General features: G+C 45.9%; 1 protein-coding gene and 7 non-coding genes across 9 annotated transcripts in view; 4 read left to right on the forward strand and 4 right to left on the reverse strand.

The window, feature by feature from the left end:
- MCM3AP (minichromosome maintenance complex component 3 associated protein) overlaps positions 1-16,220 on the forward strand; it is a 102,283-nt gene that overhangs the window by 12,365 nt on the left and 73,698 nt on the right. The window contains exons 13-27 of one of the 2 annotated variants that reach the window (XM_065750730.1): positions 189-320; positions 878-991; positions 1,495-1,647; positions 2,905-3,102; positions 3,365-3,433; positions 4,140-4,274; positions 4,628-4,781; positions 5,218-5,476; positions 5,851-5,948; positions 6,728-7,118; positions 7,293-7,547; positions 8,271-8,400; positions 9,299-9,493; positions 10,118-10,268; positions 10,620-11,403. In XM_065750730.1, the coding sequence (XP_065606802.1) occupies positions 189-320; positions 878-991; positions 1,495-1,647; positions 2,905-3,102; positions 3,365-3,433; positions 4,140-4,274; positions 4,628-4,781; positions 5,218-5,476; positions 5,851-5,948; positions 6,728-7,118; positions 7,293-7,547; positions 8,271-8,400; positions 9,299-9,493; positions 10,118-10,268; positions 10,620-10,778 (2,593 nt within the window). In that variant the 3' untranslated portion in view covers positions 10,779-11,403. Of the gene's footprint in view, positions 1-188; positions 321-877; positions 992-1,494; positions 1,648-2,904; positions 3,103-3,364; positions 3,434-4,139; positions 4,275-4,627; positions 4,782-5,217; positions 5,477-5,850; positions 5,949-6,727; positions 7,119-7,292; positions 7,548-8,270; positions 8,401-9,298; positions 9,498-10,117; positions 10,269-10,619; positions 11,404-16,220 lie in introns of those variants that run through there. The other variant, XM_065750731.1, reaches the window with a different exon arrangement.
- TRNAS-GCU (transfer RNA serine (anticodon GCU)) lies at positions 12,413-12,494 on the reverse strand. The gene has a single exon. It is a non-coding gene; the product is annotated as a tRNA-Ser (tRNA).
- Positions 12,631-12,703, forward strand: TRNAM-CAU (transfer RNA methionine (anticodon CAU)). The gene has a single exon. It is a non-coding gene; the product is annotated as a tRNA-Met (tRNA).
- TRNAM-CAU (transfer RNA methionine (anticodon CAU)) lies at positions 12,833-12,905 on the reverse strand. Its single transcript has one exon. It is a non-coding gene; the product is annotated as a tRNA-Met (tRNA).
- TRNAS-GCU (transfer RNA serine (anticodon GCU)) lies at positions 13,007-13,088 on the forward strand. Its single transcript has one exon. It is a non-coding gene; the product is annotated as a tRNA-Ser (tRNA).
- Positions 13,691-13,764, reverse strand: TRNAT-AGU (transfer RNA threonine (anticodon AGU)). The gene has a single exon. It is a non-coding gene; the product is annotated as a tRNA-Thr (tRNA).
- On the forward strand, positions 14,084-14,165 carry TRNAS-UGA (transfer RNA serine (anticodon UGA)). Its single transcript has one exon. It is a non-coding gene; the product is annotated as a tRNA-Ser (tRNA).
- On the reverse strand, positions 15,093-15,164 carry TRNAP-AGG (transfer RNA proline (anticodon AGG)). The gene has a single exon. It is a non-coding gene; the product is annotated as a tRNA-Pro (tRNA).

The raw sequence follows: 16,220 nt of genomic DNA on the forward strand, positions 1-16,220 counted from the left end.
AGTGAAGCTGTCTTTATCTCCGTTCCACCAGTGTTCTTGGCTTTGTTTGTCTTCCCCCGTGCCCTGCTGCAGGGAGGGGAGTGTACAAGTGATAGTTCACTGCTGGCTGAGGGCATGGGGTATGCTGCCTTCTCTTTGAGGCTTTGACTGAAAACTTGCTATAAAAAGAGAATTCTGTTTCCACACAGCATCTCAGAGGTCACCATGAAGGAACTGGTGGCTGAAGTGATGGAGGAAGTCCTCCAGCAAGTCGCTGTAACCGTGCTTGATGCGGAAAGGGAGCGTGTGAAGGAAGAAAGGCGCAGAGTGGAGGAGGAGAGGTGAGCTGTTGCTTTTGCCTGGCGGGGTGGGCTGCATCTACTTTCACGTACTGTAAGGACAGCAGGTGTCAACCTGAGTGTTCATGTGTGTGCCCAGGTCTCGTGCCTCTGTCACCTATCAGTGCTGCTCAGTTTGTGCTACTTGGAGCTGCCATGGGATCGCTCAGGCTGTCTCTTCCCTGTTCTTGGGGGATCTGCTAGTTAGTATTTTTTTTAACCTCACAGAGCCACTGTGAAAATCATTGATGGGATTGTTTGGGAACTTGTAATCAGCTGGTGCTTCCAGGGAGAGGGAGGTGCTTCCTGGCCCTGCTGTACACATAAGCTTTTTCTTCTGAGAGAGCTACTTGTCTGTAGCTTACTGAGTAAGAAATAGCCCAGATTTTACTTATATTAATGAGACTTGGTTCTGTGCAAGCTAAATTCTCTCATTTATTTATTTATTTATTTTTAGAGAAGAACTAATGAATTAACTGTAGGTCTTAGGCTGCATGTAAGTAACTAAGTGGCAGGTTTGCTGGTTTCTGCTTATGTGAATCTCTGTTCTGTCCTTCCAGGCAAAGGCAGGAAAGAGAACAGTTAATAAAGCAGTTGAGTCACTTGGTGAGTATGGAGCTAATGGAAGAAGTAATAAATGAGACTGTTCAAGAAGCTTCAGCCAATGAATTAAAGTAAGTATAACATTCTGTGTGCTATACTTTGCTGTAGGTGCTTTATAAAGGGTAATAGTTTATCGGGGAACGCTGGGCTCCTTGCTTGGCTCCCTCCAAGCTCCTCTTCCATTAAATTAATTTAAAGAAAGGGCAAGTGTACTTGACCATGCAGAATGATAGCAGTTTGCCTTTGTAGTAGCATTCCTCCAGGGTGGGGATGATGATAGTCTTTCTCGTGGACAAGGCTGCCCCTTGTCTGGCTGCTCATTTTCATTTGGTCTCCCTTACAGCTCTGTTGTGGACTTTTCCTCTTGCAGACTTTTCTTTGGAAGCCTGTGATGGGTGTAAAATTTGAATAACTTCAGATTTAATTGCAGCCCTTATTTAATATTGCCACGGGGTAGAAAGGTGGAAAAACCTTCCTCTTTGTTAGCTGTGTTGTTGATACTGTCTATGTCTGAGCTAGTTGTTTTAGTACCTTTTCTGACCTTTGCCTCACTAAAAGTTTTGTTTTGAATTAGGTGTGCTTTAGAAAGAGACCAGCAAGCCCGCATTGCCCGATGTTCAGAAGAAGTCTGTGGTCAGGTCATGGATCTCTTCCTGGAGGATGAGATTTTCCAGATTGCAAAGGAAACCATTCAGGAGCTCCAGTGTTTCTGCAAATATTTGCAAAAGTGAGTTGCCATCCTGTGACAGAACTACTTCTCTTAGGAGCACGGACAGGAACTGGCTAATAGGGTTTAAACAGCTATGGGTTTTTTGAAACAGCTTTTGCTGTCTGCTTGGCTGCACTGTAAGGGTTGCCTTATGTTCTTATTGCCAGCCTCTGATGTTGCTCAGTTATATGTAGGGAGGGGAGCACACCTCATTAGTGTGAAGTAATGATCTTGGTAGAAAATTTCAGCTTCATTATTTCTAGAAACGTGTTATAATTTCTCCTTGGATTCTCTGTATCGGGTGCTTGTTTCTGGATGTATGCTGAGTGCCCAGTAGTGCTCCAAGGCAGAGGTTCATTTCTTCCTGTGCTGCCCCAGTGTGGCCAGGTGGAGGTGCATTTCAGGTGATGTTTTTTCACTGCTGAGGAGGAAGCAGCAGGCTGTTATCTGAGGAACACCTTCCCTTGCTGAGTTCTTTCTGTCCTGAAATTAGGTTTGGTGTCTCTTCAGGACAAATGTAAATCATCTTCAATGGCATAGGGAAGGGTAAGGAAGAGCTTAAAGGTATCTGGGGGATGGAGAAAATGCATGTAGCAGTTGAGACAACTGGATGATATAGGAATATGGGAATACTTTAATATGTCCCAAAAATACCTGTGAAGGCAGCTCATTAAAAACAGAGCAAGAAAGAGGCAAGTGTTTTGGTTTTTTTTCTTTTGATTTTAGTAGTTGTAGGTGTTTCCAGTAAGCTCTTGAAAAACTGTAACTGATTGTATGTTTAAAAAAAATCAAACCCAGAAAGCCAAAACACTTTTATATGTGCTAGGCATAAGCATGCTGAAAATGGAGAAGGAAAGCTGTAGTTGAACTCTTGCCTGGAGGGAGGGGCACTTGGGTTACAGTTTGGATAAATGTGCAGTGGATGAGATGGAAGAGGGCAGTCCTTCTTTCATTCTGTGATCTGTCTGACCACTGAAAGAAAGTGTGGCTTGCTAAGCAGAAGGCCCCTGTCTCTTTTCAGTTGTTTTGTTTTTTCCTTTTCTTTTTTTTTGATGGAGCATCAAGCTGACTCTTTAGGCTGCTGAACCTGTATGGTTGGTGGGTCTCATTCAGTGCTGAGCTGTGAGTTTACAGCTCTGTGCAATTGTACCACCTCACTGTCTCCCCTGGGCAGACTCAGACTGATAACCTGATCCTATCTGAAGAGCAAAGACCAGAACCCTGTTGGACTGCAAAATATTTAATTAACAGGACCTTATTTATTTTCTTCTGAAGGTGGAGGGAGGCAGTGGCAGCTCGAACAAAGCTGAAACGTCAAATGAGGGCATTTCCAGCTGCTCCGTGCTGCATGGATCCAAAAAATAAACTGAAAGCCCTATCCCCCAGTGCTGAGTGGCCTATAACCATGGAGAACTTATGCAAGAGGATTGTAGACATGGGGAATGGAGGAAAGCTGGGAGTCTCTTGCACAAGGTAAGGATATTTTTGACAGCAGAAGGCAATCTTGAGTTTTGGAAAGCAAGTTCTCTTCTTCCTTTGTGGAAGTTAACACTTTGTGGGAGTCATCTTCCTTTGTGGTGTTTTGCAATAAAGACTCAAACCTAATGAAATAATTCTTCCACTAACTGCATCTTTCTAAAGCATCTATAGTATTCCTCAGGTCTTAATGTTCTCTGACTAGCTAGAATTCCAGTTTTACTCCAAAAATTCACAACCAAGAATCTTTTGTTTTCAGACTGAATTGGCTGAGAAACAAGACAGTGCATGAAATCAAAGTTCAGCACTTCTATCAGCAGTTGTTAAGGTATGTTGGCATTTGATCCTTGTTTTCTTTCTACAAAAATTGCAACTAATGCTGTGGAACTTGGAATTGTCACTGCAGAGTGGTAAACTGTACTTCAGTGTCTACTTGCAGCCTTGATTCTGTAAATATTTTCCAGAAAAGGGAAATGGATAGTAAACTTTAGAAAGTGTTGGGCCCTCTGATCCCATTGCCACGAGTGTAACCTGAAGAATCTGGGGTGTATATGTGGATGCTTTTTTCAAATTAGTACTGTTTGTTTATTTATTTACTCCTCTTGCTGGGGGGGGGGGGGGGGGGGTGAGGGTGAGGATCTGGACAGTGTTAGGGGATTATGAGCCATAAAGAGGAGTATAAGCCATTACCAACCTGGCTTGTGGCACAAGGGAGTTGATGTAGGTTTTTAATGTGCAGCAAGACACTTGCTTTCTCATAACTTGTCATGCACTCTGGTGCCCTGTGAGTTTTTTGGAGCAGGATATTTAAGTAGTCTAGATGTGAATATCTGTATGGTATCACAGTCCCCAAAATAAGGCTGAGATAACAGACTTGGTAACTGTAGTTCCTCAAGGCATCTGGTCTTTGCTAAAGGATAAAGTCTAATTTCAGACCTTCTTGAATTAGACAGTAACCAGCTGCAGTAGCATAACTAGGCAAGAAAAGCAGCTCTGGGGGATTTTTTTTTAACCAGCTTCTGTCTCTCTTTTAGTGATTTAGCATGGACTCCCCTGGATCTTGCTTCATTAATTGCTGAACATATTCCAGTTCAACAAGAGCAGGTTTTCTGGAAGGTGCTATTGATTTTGCCAAATGATGATGAATATGCAGAGGATGACCCCAGCAGGTAAGCAGAAGTGTTGATTTCAGGGTCTCTTTTTCAAGCATGTTGGTGGAATGGAAGAAGGGTAGCAGCATGCAGTCCTTGATGTATACTTTTTTCCTACAAAACTTATTTTTTTTTCCTTCCAAGTGAAATAAAAGTGAAGCTAGAATTAACTGCAGCGGTCTGTATCTTCTCCTGTATGTTCAGTGAATTGCTTTTCCTCACACTGAAAACACAAAACCTTTAGCTGGGTAGTGGTATGGAGAATTTCAGGAGATCTGATAGACAAACTCTAACTTAATTAAAACGGTGCTTAAAAAAAACCTTACAATGCCACTTATTATGAAATCAAAACACTTCTTTTTGTTTGCTAGGATATTGATAGATTGGTTGAAGGCCAAATTCATGAAACACGAAAGCTGGAAGAAAGATGCTTCACGTGCAGAAGTTAGAATTCAAACACTGACATTGTTTAATTCTTCTGGTGTACAAGGGAGCAGAAACATCAAAGTCAGCGTGTGTGTTAAGGTAAGTGAGACCAGACTTGTGATACCTGACAGGACATAACATGCAAGATCTTTTCCAGTGAATGTCATGTGGAAGGTTTTCATACTATGTCCTGTCTGATGGAGAGATGGTGGCATTGGGAGGAATGGGCTTGTAGTAAAGTTACAGAGAAAAAAAGTGTGGATTTTTTTTGTTTGTTTCCAGTCCATTGAGTAAATGCCTCCCTAAATTTAGTTTAGCAGTTAACCTCAATCCTACCAATTTCTGATGCTGGCACAGGTGCTGAAGTGCACTTGTGTGTTCTCCTGCATTTATTGGAGATACTTCTTACAATTCATTGAGGTTTTGTAGAGCTACTGAATGTCAAAGCTGTATGCTAATGATAACAAGCTGCAGTTTTTATTATGAAAATTGCTCTTCAGCTGCCTTACTGTTGTCACCTTTGTTACTTGTGTAGGTGGTAAATGGTGTGCTCTCTGACTGTGAGCTTGATGCATCCAATACACAAAAAGATTTGCTTGGAACCAGTGGTCTCATTCTTCTCCTGCCCCCTCGGGTTAGAAGTGAAGATGTTGCAGAAGAAGATGTTTATTGGCTCTCAGCTTTGCTGCAGTTGAAACAGTTACTTCAGGTCAAACCTTTCCACCCAATAGTTCCACTTCTGGTTCTAGTTCCCAGTCAGGAGGAGGAGGCCACAGAGAAAGAAGTTGAAGAAGGTATGTGATTGCTTTTTGAGAGGCATGTAAATAATGTGAATGCTGAGGGGTGCTGCAGCCAGAGCAGTTGTGTCCAGTCTAGTGCAGCCTCAGATACACAGCACAGTAAAAGCTGTGACTGTGAAGTACAGGGCTTTGGTGTAAATGCAGAGACCTTAACACTTGATCAGTATGGAAACTGATGAACTCTTCTTCAGTTTTCCTGTGCACAGTGTTTGATCCTCAAAGTCTAGGGGAAGGATGGAGAGGGAAGCCATGCAGTGAATGAAGGCAGATTGTGAGACTTGGTCAGAGCAGGAGATAACCATCTGTTGTCTCTCAGTGTATATGAGTTACTTTTTTTTTTTTTTTTTGGTTTTTATTTATTTGTTTAGGTTTAATGCTGCAGGACTTGATTTCAGCCCAACTTATTTCAGACTACATCATTGTTGAGCTACCAGGTTCTATCAGTGACTTAGAAGGCACCAGAAGGGTAAGAAGACCAGCTTAGCTAATCATTAACCTTTCTTAATTTACTAATGCTGTGTAAGGAGTATGGTTACATTTTCTGTAGTTTGAATTGCAGCAGTCTGATGTAATGGAATATTGTTTTCTGTTACATTTTCTTTACTGTAGTTTTTGATCAAAAATCTTATACTAGCCTTCTTGTGTACCTGAATTTGCTGGAATCAAGTGCTCGTTAGCAGCTGTTGCAGTTGGAGTCAGAACTGGCCTACAACTTCTTCCATTATTGGTGACTGCATTCCTTTAACCGATGAGGATTGGCATTTGCTTCACAGATGATGTTTGTTCTTTCTAATAATGGAAATGACACAAACTAAAATAGGTGGCGTGTGTAAATCCATTCTTGCATGCCCTACCTATGCTGCCTAGCAGGGCTGCAGTTTCAGCTTAACAGAAGAGTGCTGGCAGTGGGTAAGCCTCTTTACCTGATGTTCCCAGTCCTGAAATGCAGAGCGTAGCACTCTTGGCTGATAGGAGGTCACCTTCTGTTGACCCATCTTCAGTGGATGGGATTGGAGGATGCCTTGTGCAATGAAAGATTGTGCAGTACTCTTTGGACAGCCTCGCTTCATCCTTCAGTTTGATGTGTTTGTGAATAGTGGCCTGGAGACTGATTCACATCAATCTATTTGAATTTTGCTGCGTAGTATCTCGGATCACATTCTATCAAATGTTAGATTGCAGGACTGAATCCTCAGCATCCCTGTGCAGTGGGCTTTCCAACCACCTCTGCTTTCTGTGTCGTAGATCACTGCAGCTGTGGGCTGGTTGATTTCTCAGTGCCCAGCCTCCCTTGAGCTCTGCAGTCAGACCCTTCAGGAGTACATTGAGGATGGCATCGATGCTGAATTTGGCAAACGCTTCTACCATGACTGGAGGGAGAGACGTTTAGCTGGCCTTCCATCTCAGGAGCCTGGGGTCATCATAGAGCTGTACAACAGTGTGCTCCAGTTTCTTTCTGAGATGGTCTCCTCAGAGCATCTTTGTGACTTGTCTTGGCCTGTTGCCGAATTTTCAGAGCCCGGGGGTAGCAAGTTGTTGCCCCACCTGCATTGGAACGTGCCTGATCACCTAGCTTGGCTGAAGAAGGCTGTGTTGTCCTTCCAGATCCCATACCTAGATCTGCCTCCATCAGGTGGTAAGTACTTAATTTTGCAGTATCCTCTTTGCAGCACTTCATTTCCTCTCTGATGTGCCTGCTCCGTGTTGAGTTGTCAGCTTGCAAGTCTAATTCTGTCACAGATTCTTGCAGTCTAATTTGGTGGATTTTTGTTGTTGCTGTTACTGTTGTTTTTTTTTTTTCCTCTTCTAGCTCCTTGGCATCCTGTTTGCCACATGATTTTTCAGTATGCATCTCAGATTGCTAGTTCTTCCCATACTCAACCACTGATCCAGTCTCAAGTGGAGAATCTGCTGAGCAAAACTTTCCAGAAGTGGAAAAATGGGCCGTTGGGGAGCTCTGGTGATGGACCTTCTGTTGATGAGATCCCTTGGGATGATATCCTGGCAACATGCATTGATCATAAGCTGAGAGACTGGAAACCACCCAAACTGCCTGTTGCACCAGGTATCATACGTTCTATAGCACGGGTAACACTTCCTGCATAGCTGTTTTTATTAACATGGCAATGGTGCCTTTATGCAGAGAGGGAGCTCTGGTCTTGATCTTTGTTCTCGTTGCAGAATGGCACTGTGCTTGCTCTGCACACCATTCTGCTGTTTAGAGTATGTATTTGTTGTTGATAATGACTTCACTTGAGCTTGTGATTAGAATGTTTGTCTCCACGTGGAAACATAATAAGTCCTTCAAGTCCTCCTGGTGGGAGAGGGTATTTAAATTTAACCACAAGTCAAGAATAGATGTTACAATCCACATCAGCTTAGGCCATCTGAGATGGAAGGCTGCATCAATAGTGAGCACTTTGAGGGACTATGAAGTTTGTATCTCAAATTCTGCTTAATTAAAATATAAAGCGTGCAGGGTTACTTCTGTGTCCTCTTGGGCTTAATTCTAGGCAGCCTGCTTTGAGATGGCTCCTTAACTGAGCTTAGATGCATAAGAATTTTATAAATAAAGATGAGTGTTTTTTAGTCATTCCCAGTGATGTGGTGTGTTGAACAGTAAATCACTGCAAACCACCCCTTTCTACATGCAGAGTACAGTGAGGGGTAACTTGAAAGATATCGTGCTGTTTTCCCTCAGATAATCTTTTCAATACTTTTCTTGTCACAGAAAAATCTGTACTCTTAATAAACAAACAATAGAATTGAGTGTGGGATTTGTTCACAGAAGCAGTAAGTGAAGACGGCCAGATTCGTGTGTACTTCTTCAAGGAACATTTAAAGAACTTCACTCTCCCTTTCTCATGGGAACAAGCCATGCTACGCACACAGGAGGAGATCCGGCAGGGCCATAAGAGGTGAGGAAGACACTGCCTGTTTGGAAAGCATCTGGTTGTCCCTTACATAACCAGAGCTGCTTAATGAACTTCAGTGAGGTTACTTAGGGCCTGTGTCAAAGTTGTGTAGTGCTATGGTGCTGAGAGCCAGCATGTGACATTCTCAAAATGGTCTTTTGTACATTTTCCCAAAGTGGTGTACGAGGGCACCTGTGTGGAGTTTAGACTGTAAGTGGATGTGGTTCTTAGGGTTATTCCTCTCAGAGAAATGGGATTTTGCTTGGGGCAGCTGTTCTGAGTGTCCTAACTGAAGTTCTGACAAAGAAATCATTGCTGTGGCTTTGGAATTAAACTTGTCTAAGATCTTTCCGTGATGGAACATGGAAGAAAAATGGTGTGAAGTGTAGGGGAAAACCATAGGGATAAAAATAATAAGAGTACCCTGTATTTGGTAGTGCCTTATTCTTTACATTTGGTTGTGGCCAGGACCTGTTAGATGGTTTGCAGTTATACTTTTTTTGTCAATTGCATATTAACTTTATAGTCTTTTGAGTCTAAAAGGAGACTTTGTGCTCAACTTTTGGGGTGACTTCAGGAAAGTCTCAGGGGTAAGAGAAGGTGCTAAAGGTTGAGCGTGGTGGTTGCCCTTAGATTTATCGGTCTGTGTAGTATTAACAGATTTGAGAGCTCTCAAGAGCTCACTTCTCTAGCTGCATTCAGAGTGGGTGGCTATACTTCACTGGACTGAATCCCAACCCTCTGTCAGCTTCTCTCAAATCCCACTTCCCAGTGATGGTTTGTTAGTCTGGGGTACACTGAGATCACATCTCCTAGCAGTCACTTCTTCCTCCCTGGAATTTTCATGCTAGTAGGGAAAAACCCACAAACTCTTAGTAAGTTTTCTTTCTCTCCATTCCAGGTCAAGGGTAAAATCTCCTGTCTCTTTTAAGAAACCCTGTATGGTCTCCATGTCAGATCAGCATGGTGCTGATATGAGCATACTGTCAGGGCAAGGAAGGAATGTTTCCAGTGCAGATGAACTCTCAGCCTCAGTCCAGGACCTCCCAGAGCATCTGTTAACTCAACTGCAACTGGAGAAAATGGAAAGCAGGAGGTGAGTTATCAGAGCACCATCCTATCCTTGCTGCTTCAGTCCAGGGTTGTTAGCAATCTTGAACCTGTACTCACTGGGAAGCAGAAGTCCAGCAGTACTAGGAGTCTGGGCTTGTTTTCTGCTCTGCTTTCATATTCTTTGAGCACAGAAGTTTAGTCCAGTTCCCTACTAGTTCTTACTTTTGTTGCAGGAGCAGTCCAGCATGATAGAAATAAGTGGAATAAGAGGAAGGATTGGAAATTGGTCAATCAAGCTACTAATGTTAAAGCAGTGCAGTTAGAGGCTGTTAAACACTGACTGTGTTCAAGATGTTTAAGTTCATGGGAATGTTGGTTTGACACTGCCAGGTCTCAGAGCCAGAGAACTAGAGTTCTTGAGGTTGGCCCAAGACTTTCCTCCTTTCTCTATCAGTTGGAAGCCTTCAGTTTGCTTAGGCTGTTTCTGGCCACATCCTTCAGTAATGTACTTTTGTAGTAGCAGTGGGGGCTGAGTGTATTGGAAATGGCTGCTATCTTTGGTTCTTTCTTTGTGACACCTTTGAGTTCCCAACTCATATCTTACCCACTGGTTGCAAGAGCAAAGCCAGGCTGCAGTCTGACTGGCACTCCTGACCTTTCTTTCCAGATTTGAAGAACAGCTGCACCAATATCTAGCTGAGGACATTGAGCCCCTTGGTGACATTGTGGGCTTACCTCTCTACCTTCCCCAGTCCCTAGTCTCCACTCCAGTTGTCACTGGTTCATTGATCAAGAGTCCCATGTCATCTTTTCCAGAGGTGAGACAGGGTGGTACTGAAAATAAGAACTTGCCAAAGAGGCAAATACTTTCTATAGATCTGAAGTGCTGTTAGCATGACTGATGATGAACTGTAGTCTGTAATGTTATCCGTTGTAGCATTGCACACTGTAGTGGCTCAGGTTACACCTGTGAGTTTGGGATGGACCCAGGGAATGCTGGGTCCAGAAATAGCAGAACATGCTGTTTTAACCACATCTCCCTGGGGGGTTGGGAGGTGACTTGCTTTGTTGTTCTGAAAAGTGGGGGACAGGCAGTGAGTGGGGAGGTCCCATGTTAATACTCAGGAATGCTTCTTTCTCAGTCCCATCTCTCTTTTCCTTCTGAGCAGGATGAGAGTCGAGCAACATTTGAGCTGCCCATGGATGGTCAGAGCCCCGCGCTGTCCGACAGACTGAGGCATTTGCAAAGGCTCCTCAGAGCCAACAAGGAGGGTGAAATTACTTCCGAGCTCCACCTCTCTGCTTTGATGGACATGGTGGATATTTGAGCAGAGCTAAAACACGGGTGCATATCAAGAGACTTGGTGAAGAAATCAAGGTCTGGATGATTCAAAAGAGGAGCTTCTGGGGCATGTTGCAGAAAAAGCAAATGCCCTGGGAGAAAAAAAACAAGAGCAGCTGTTGGGTCTGGGCTGCTCTTGCGTGGCTACCTTGTAGAGATGATGCGCTGCAGTTCTCTGTGTCCCTTTGGCTTTCTGCTGAGATATGGATGGCCTGGGAACTCTTTGAAGCTGACCTGTTTCCTGGATGTGGAGACTAGTTGAATGCTGCTCTAGGGAGCCTTAAATTTGTGTCCTACTCTTACTGCCATCTCTCATGTTGACTGTGTTGGTTTGTGCTCCCCTTACACCTGCTTCTTTCCCGTCTCCCTAACTTCATACTGTGCTGAGGAATGCTGTTGCAGAGCTAGTATTTCTTGTTACAGCTGGAAGTCAATGTCTATAGAAATGCAGGTAGGGATACTACTACTGGGAGGAGTTAGAGAATCATGCTGTGGGCAGCGTGTGAGTAAATGTAATTTCACCAGGAGAAAACAGTCAGATAGCAAGGACCCTTGGGAACATCAGAACAATTGGTCTCCACAGAGACAGTCCTCAGGATGCAGTCCCAGCCCCCTGCAGCACCTTGGCTTGATATATTGTGGTGGTGTGTGTTTGGATTTTTTTTTTCTGCTCAGAAATGTCAGCACTCATTATCAAGTAGTTGCAACACCTTGCTGTATTTTTTCTTTTTTTTACTTAAGTGCTCTATGCAAATTCAGATGGATTTTTGGCCTGCTGGGCCCAAGTTTTGTTATGTTGAATACATACAGCATTAAAACAAACCTGGTACTACTCTACAAAGCAGTTGTCATGCTGGAAAAGCAGGACACTTTCTTCAGTAAACAGCTGTGGAAGAAAGATTTTCCTTTTTTGGTCAGAACAGACTACCTACAGTTTCCAATTTCTATAAAGCTGTGGCTTAGAAAATAGAAGATCACTTATTTAATGTTGATTACTTGTAGGTAGTGAGAAGATGTGTGAACTACAAGTAACTCTTTTTTTAGTTAAAACAGCAGCAGATGTTTCTGGGCCATTTCTGCCTGGTGAAATAGCATTATGGCTGCTTGGGCAGTAAATATTTGCCTGCCAGTCAGAGATCATTGGGTGGACTTGCTTCTAATTTCATTTGAAATTCAATCCAAATCTGCCACCTGCCTTCATCGTCGTTTCATGTAAATGTTGTTTTGTATCTAATAAATATTTTTGTTGGTCCAGTGTAGCCGTTGCTGTATTGTTAATAACTCGAATTTGAATTTGTGCTTGGTTGCCACTAAAGTATCTCTCCGTGGGGGCTTGGGGTGCCTTGCCAGGAGCATGGCCAGCAGATCCAGGGAGGTGATCTTCCCCTGGTGAGACACGTCCAGCTCTGAGCTCCCCAGTTGAAGACAGACAGGGAACTGCTGGAGCGAGTCCACAAAGATGATGGGAGCCTGGATGAGGACGGGCTGCGGGAGCTGGGGCTGTGCAGCCTGGAGAAGCTACTGAGACAGAATGGACCTTACTATCACATAAAAAGGGCGGGTGGCACGTGGATGAAGCCGCGCTCTTCCGGCACTCAAAAGAGGCGGTGCCAAAAGTGGCGACGAGGGTGGGATTCGAACCCACGCGTGCAGAGCACAATGGATTAGCAGTCCATCGCCTTAACCACTCGGCCACCTCGTCCCGCGCTCTACCTCCTTGCCCCGGCTCTTCCCGTGCTTTGCCCCTCCCGCTCGCCCCGCCCTTCCGCCAGGGGGCGCTGTCGCATCCGGTCCCGCGGCCGCCCGCTCCAGGCCCCAAGGAGGGGGACCCCGCGGGAGCCCTCTTAGCGCAGCCGGCAGCGCGTCAGTCTCATAATCTGAAGGTCCTGAGTTCGAGCCTCAGAGAGGGCAGAGTGTTATTTTTTTTACTTTTAGTCTCTTGTTTGGAAGGTGGTTTCTAATTTTCGCTGCGCTTCTCCCTGCTCCTTCCCGCCGCTGCAAAACGTCACGCTGGAGCCGGGAGGCAGATAAAAAACAAACTGCCCTCTCTGAGGCTCGAACTCAGGACCTTCAGATTATGAGACTGACGCGCTGCCGGCTGCGCTAAGAGGGCGCTGTTGTCGCCGTTCTGAGGCCTACGCTGTTCTGCCCATTGCGGACCGCGCCCATTGCGGGCGGCAGGGAGGGGCGGGGCGGGGGGGCGGCGCGGCGGAGGATGAGGTGGCCGAGTGGTTAAGGCGATGGACTGCTAATCCATTGCGCTCTGCGCGCGTGGGTTCGAATCCCACCCTCATCGTCGCGTTTTGCTGTCGAAATGGAATCATAGGTGGGGCGTAGCTAACGGCGGTGACTATGTTGGAAAATGGTGTTCCCTAGCTGAGAATGTGCTCTATCAAATAGTGGTACTGTGCTCCTTTTATCTGTCGTAGTTTCCCTGGAAGCTGTAGAATCAAAGCATCACTAAGGTTGAAAAGGACCTCTAAGGTTGAAAAGGACCTCTAAGGTTTTCTGGTCCAGCTGTCCACCTACCACCGATGTTTTCCACTAAACCGTGTCCCTCGGTACAACACACAGATGATTCTTGGTGGCTGCACCACCATCCCAACACCCACCCATGTCCCAGAGATGAACTGCAGCTCCCAAACCCCTGCCCAGACCTACAGGTACGCCCTGGTTCTCCATGGCTCTCTCTGTCTCCCATTGAAATGAACTTTGGAATAAAAACACACCCCCTGAGTGCACAGGGCTGCTTTGCCATTGGGGAGGGACACACGGTGGGAGCAGCGAGGCAGAACAGGGGACACAGGCAGCAATGAAGTGCCTCGGGTGAGTGCAGAGACCCCAGCCCACGTGCCCAAAGAGATATCAAGGGATAGGAAGAAAAACAGCCTCCGGAGCAGGCACCACTGGGAGTTGAACCCAGGATCTCCTGTTTACTAGACAGGTGCTTTAACCAGCTAAGCCATGGTGCCCATCTGCTCCTCCTCTCCTGGAGTGCTCCACAGTACCTGGGATGCTCCCAAGGTGCCCATGTCCCTGCCGACCTCCTGTCTCTATCCTCCTGCCACCGGGGTCACCAGCATGACCTCAGGTGTGAAATATCCCCCCCACCACTTTCTTTTCCCAACCCCGTGACCTAATAATAGGGGAGAGGTGTGTGTGTGTGCACTGGGGGTGCAGCGCTGGGGCTGCTGGGAGCACTGTCTCCCCATGTTGGCTATAGAGGATCCCCTTTCTGCAGCCAGACTCTAGGGCAGGGAATCTATAGGTAGCAAAGCACCACAGCACGGGGCTGTGATGGCCGAGTGGTGAAGGAGTTGGACTTGAAATCCAATAGGGGCTCCCTGCGCAGGTTCGAATCCTGCTCACAGCGATGGGTTTTGTCTGATGCTCGTGGGTGGTTGGGGATGGCAGACAAATCCCTTCTTTTGGGCGTCCACAAACTCGATTGGATGGATGGAGATCGTTAGGGTGCTACTGTTGGTTGCGATATGTCAGGGGACAAAAGAGACTCAGTGCAGCGATGCTCACAGGTCGCACTACTGCTGAGGGTGTGAGGGCAGTGCCAGCACCAACCACATCCCCACGGTGCAGCTCCATCGGGAGCCATAGTGCAAAACTCCTTTCTGGCTGTGTCACAGTGTGGGAGGAGAAGTGTGATTTTAATATCACAGCCCCCACGAGGAGGTCCTTTTCTAAGGAGGGGCAAAAAAACCCACAAGAACAACAAAACAACTGGAATATTGAGCCCAAGGTCTCTTTCATGCAAAGCCAGCACTTGACCACTGAGCTATCATCCTTTGCATGGTTGAAATCCTGCTCTCAATTTCATGGTCCTACTGTCCCTATAGACTCTGGAGATAGGGCTTGTGGCCATGTCCCAGTGTGTGCCCTACAGCATGGGCAGAACAAGAGGGATGTGCCTACTCCTGACAACCTGAGCACTCAGAGAAGCCTCTCCACTTCTCATTGCCTCATCGCAGCCCCACTGCTTGTACCTGGTTCAGTGAGGGTGCTGAGTGTTCAACTCCTGGACAAACCTTCCCATTTATGGCACTCACATGATGCTCAAGGGGCTAGGAGGACAGGGAGAGCGGGCAATTTTGGGGTGGCACACCCATGGCATCAGGGAACCATTACAGCAGCAGGAACAGGGGTGGCAAAACAGTATCTGAGAGCATCTGTCTGGGGAAAAAATACATATGGACAAGGAGAGGTGGGTAGCACTGGGGGGACATTTCTCCAAAGATGCCCCTTCCATGAAGAGTGGTTGGTGACTTCCAAAAAGCCAAAATAAGGAGGGCTCGTCCGGGATTTGAACCCGGGACCTCTCGCACCCTAAGCGAGAATCATACCCCTAGACCAACGAGCCATGGTCTCTTTGGTTTCATAGTAGTGCATTTGAGGCCTTACCCCAGTAAGGCCTTTGTGGCGCAAGCTGTTCATGTATGGACAGGTGAGGCAGAAAGCATCCTTGCAATGCAGGTGATGGAGCACTGAGAGGTGTTCCCCAGAGAGCTTGTGCCATCTCTTCCCTTGGAGACCTTCAAAAGACTCAGGATAGAATTGTGGGCAGGTTTGAGCAGTGGCACCTGTCAAGAAATTCAGGGCTGTTAGCAATTCATTGAAACTCCTCAGCACAACTGTTCTCTTGGGAAAGTTTTTACTTCTGGATCATGTTTCAGGGATCATTTGTTCAATCTAAGATACAATCTTAGCAAAGCTACTAAGGCTTAAAGCAGAGTACTGGCCACTTAGCAAGGGTCAGTATTGGTAAGGCATCATGACACCACAGAGCAAGGGATCTCTCTGCAGGCCTAACCTCAAGAGACATCTTTACCAAAGGGAGATCCTGGCATGCAGCCTGCTGCTCTGTAGCAGAGCTCCTGGGGCTCAGGGCTGCTCGCTATCGTTGAGGTGTGAGAACTGAGTGATATACTTTTTAGGTGCATGCTCGCTTGGCCTTCTGCTGTTGAGCCAGATATCTGCTGTCCGTTCTACCAGATCCCCATTCTGAGGCAGACTTTTGGTAATTAATCTGTTTTAGCAAGAGTACAGTTGCTCATTATCAGGAGCACAGTTACAGCGGGCAGATGTTGGAACAGGCTGCGCAGGGAAGTGGTGGCATCCCCATCCTTGGATGTATTTAGGAGATCCGTAGACGTGACACTATCGGATGGAGTTAATGAAGGTAGACTGCATATCATTCCGTTGAGGATTGAAACTGATGACCTTGAAGGCTTTTTCCAACATAAATGATTCTATGAATTTACGATTCTAAGGAAAGCTGAAGGCCTAATGGAACTGAATCTGGCCAAGGAGGTCAAAGGCAATGGGCAGAGCTCCCGTAGAGTATACTGATGACAAAAGGAAGTGTAGGCAATATGTGTCACCACTACTAGAGGAAACAGGAGACACAGTTGCACAG

This window comes from Cyrtonyx montezumae, unplaced genomic scaffold, assembly GCF_038088225.1.
Source record: "Cyrtonyx montezumae isolate F1298 unplaced genomic scaffold, pur_monq_1.0 scaffold_7, whole genome shotgun sequence".
In the NCBI taxonomy this organism is placed as follows: Eukaryota; Metazoa; Chordata; class Aves; order Galliformes; family Odontophoridae; genus Cyrtonyx; species Cyrtonyx montezumae.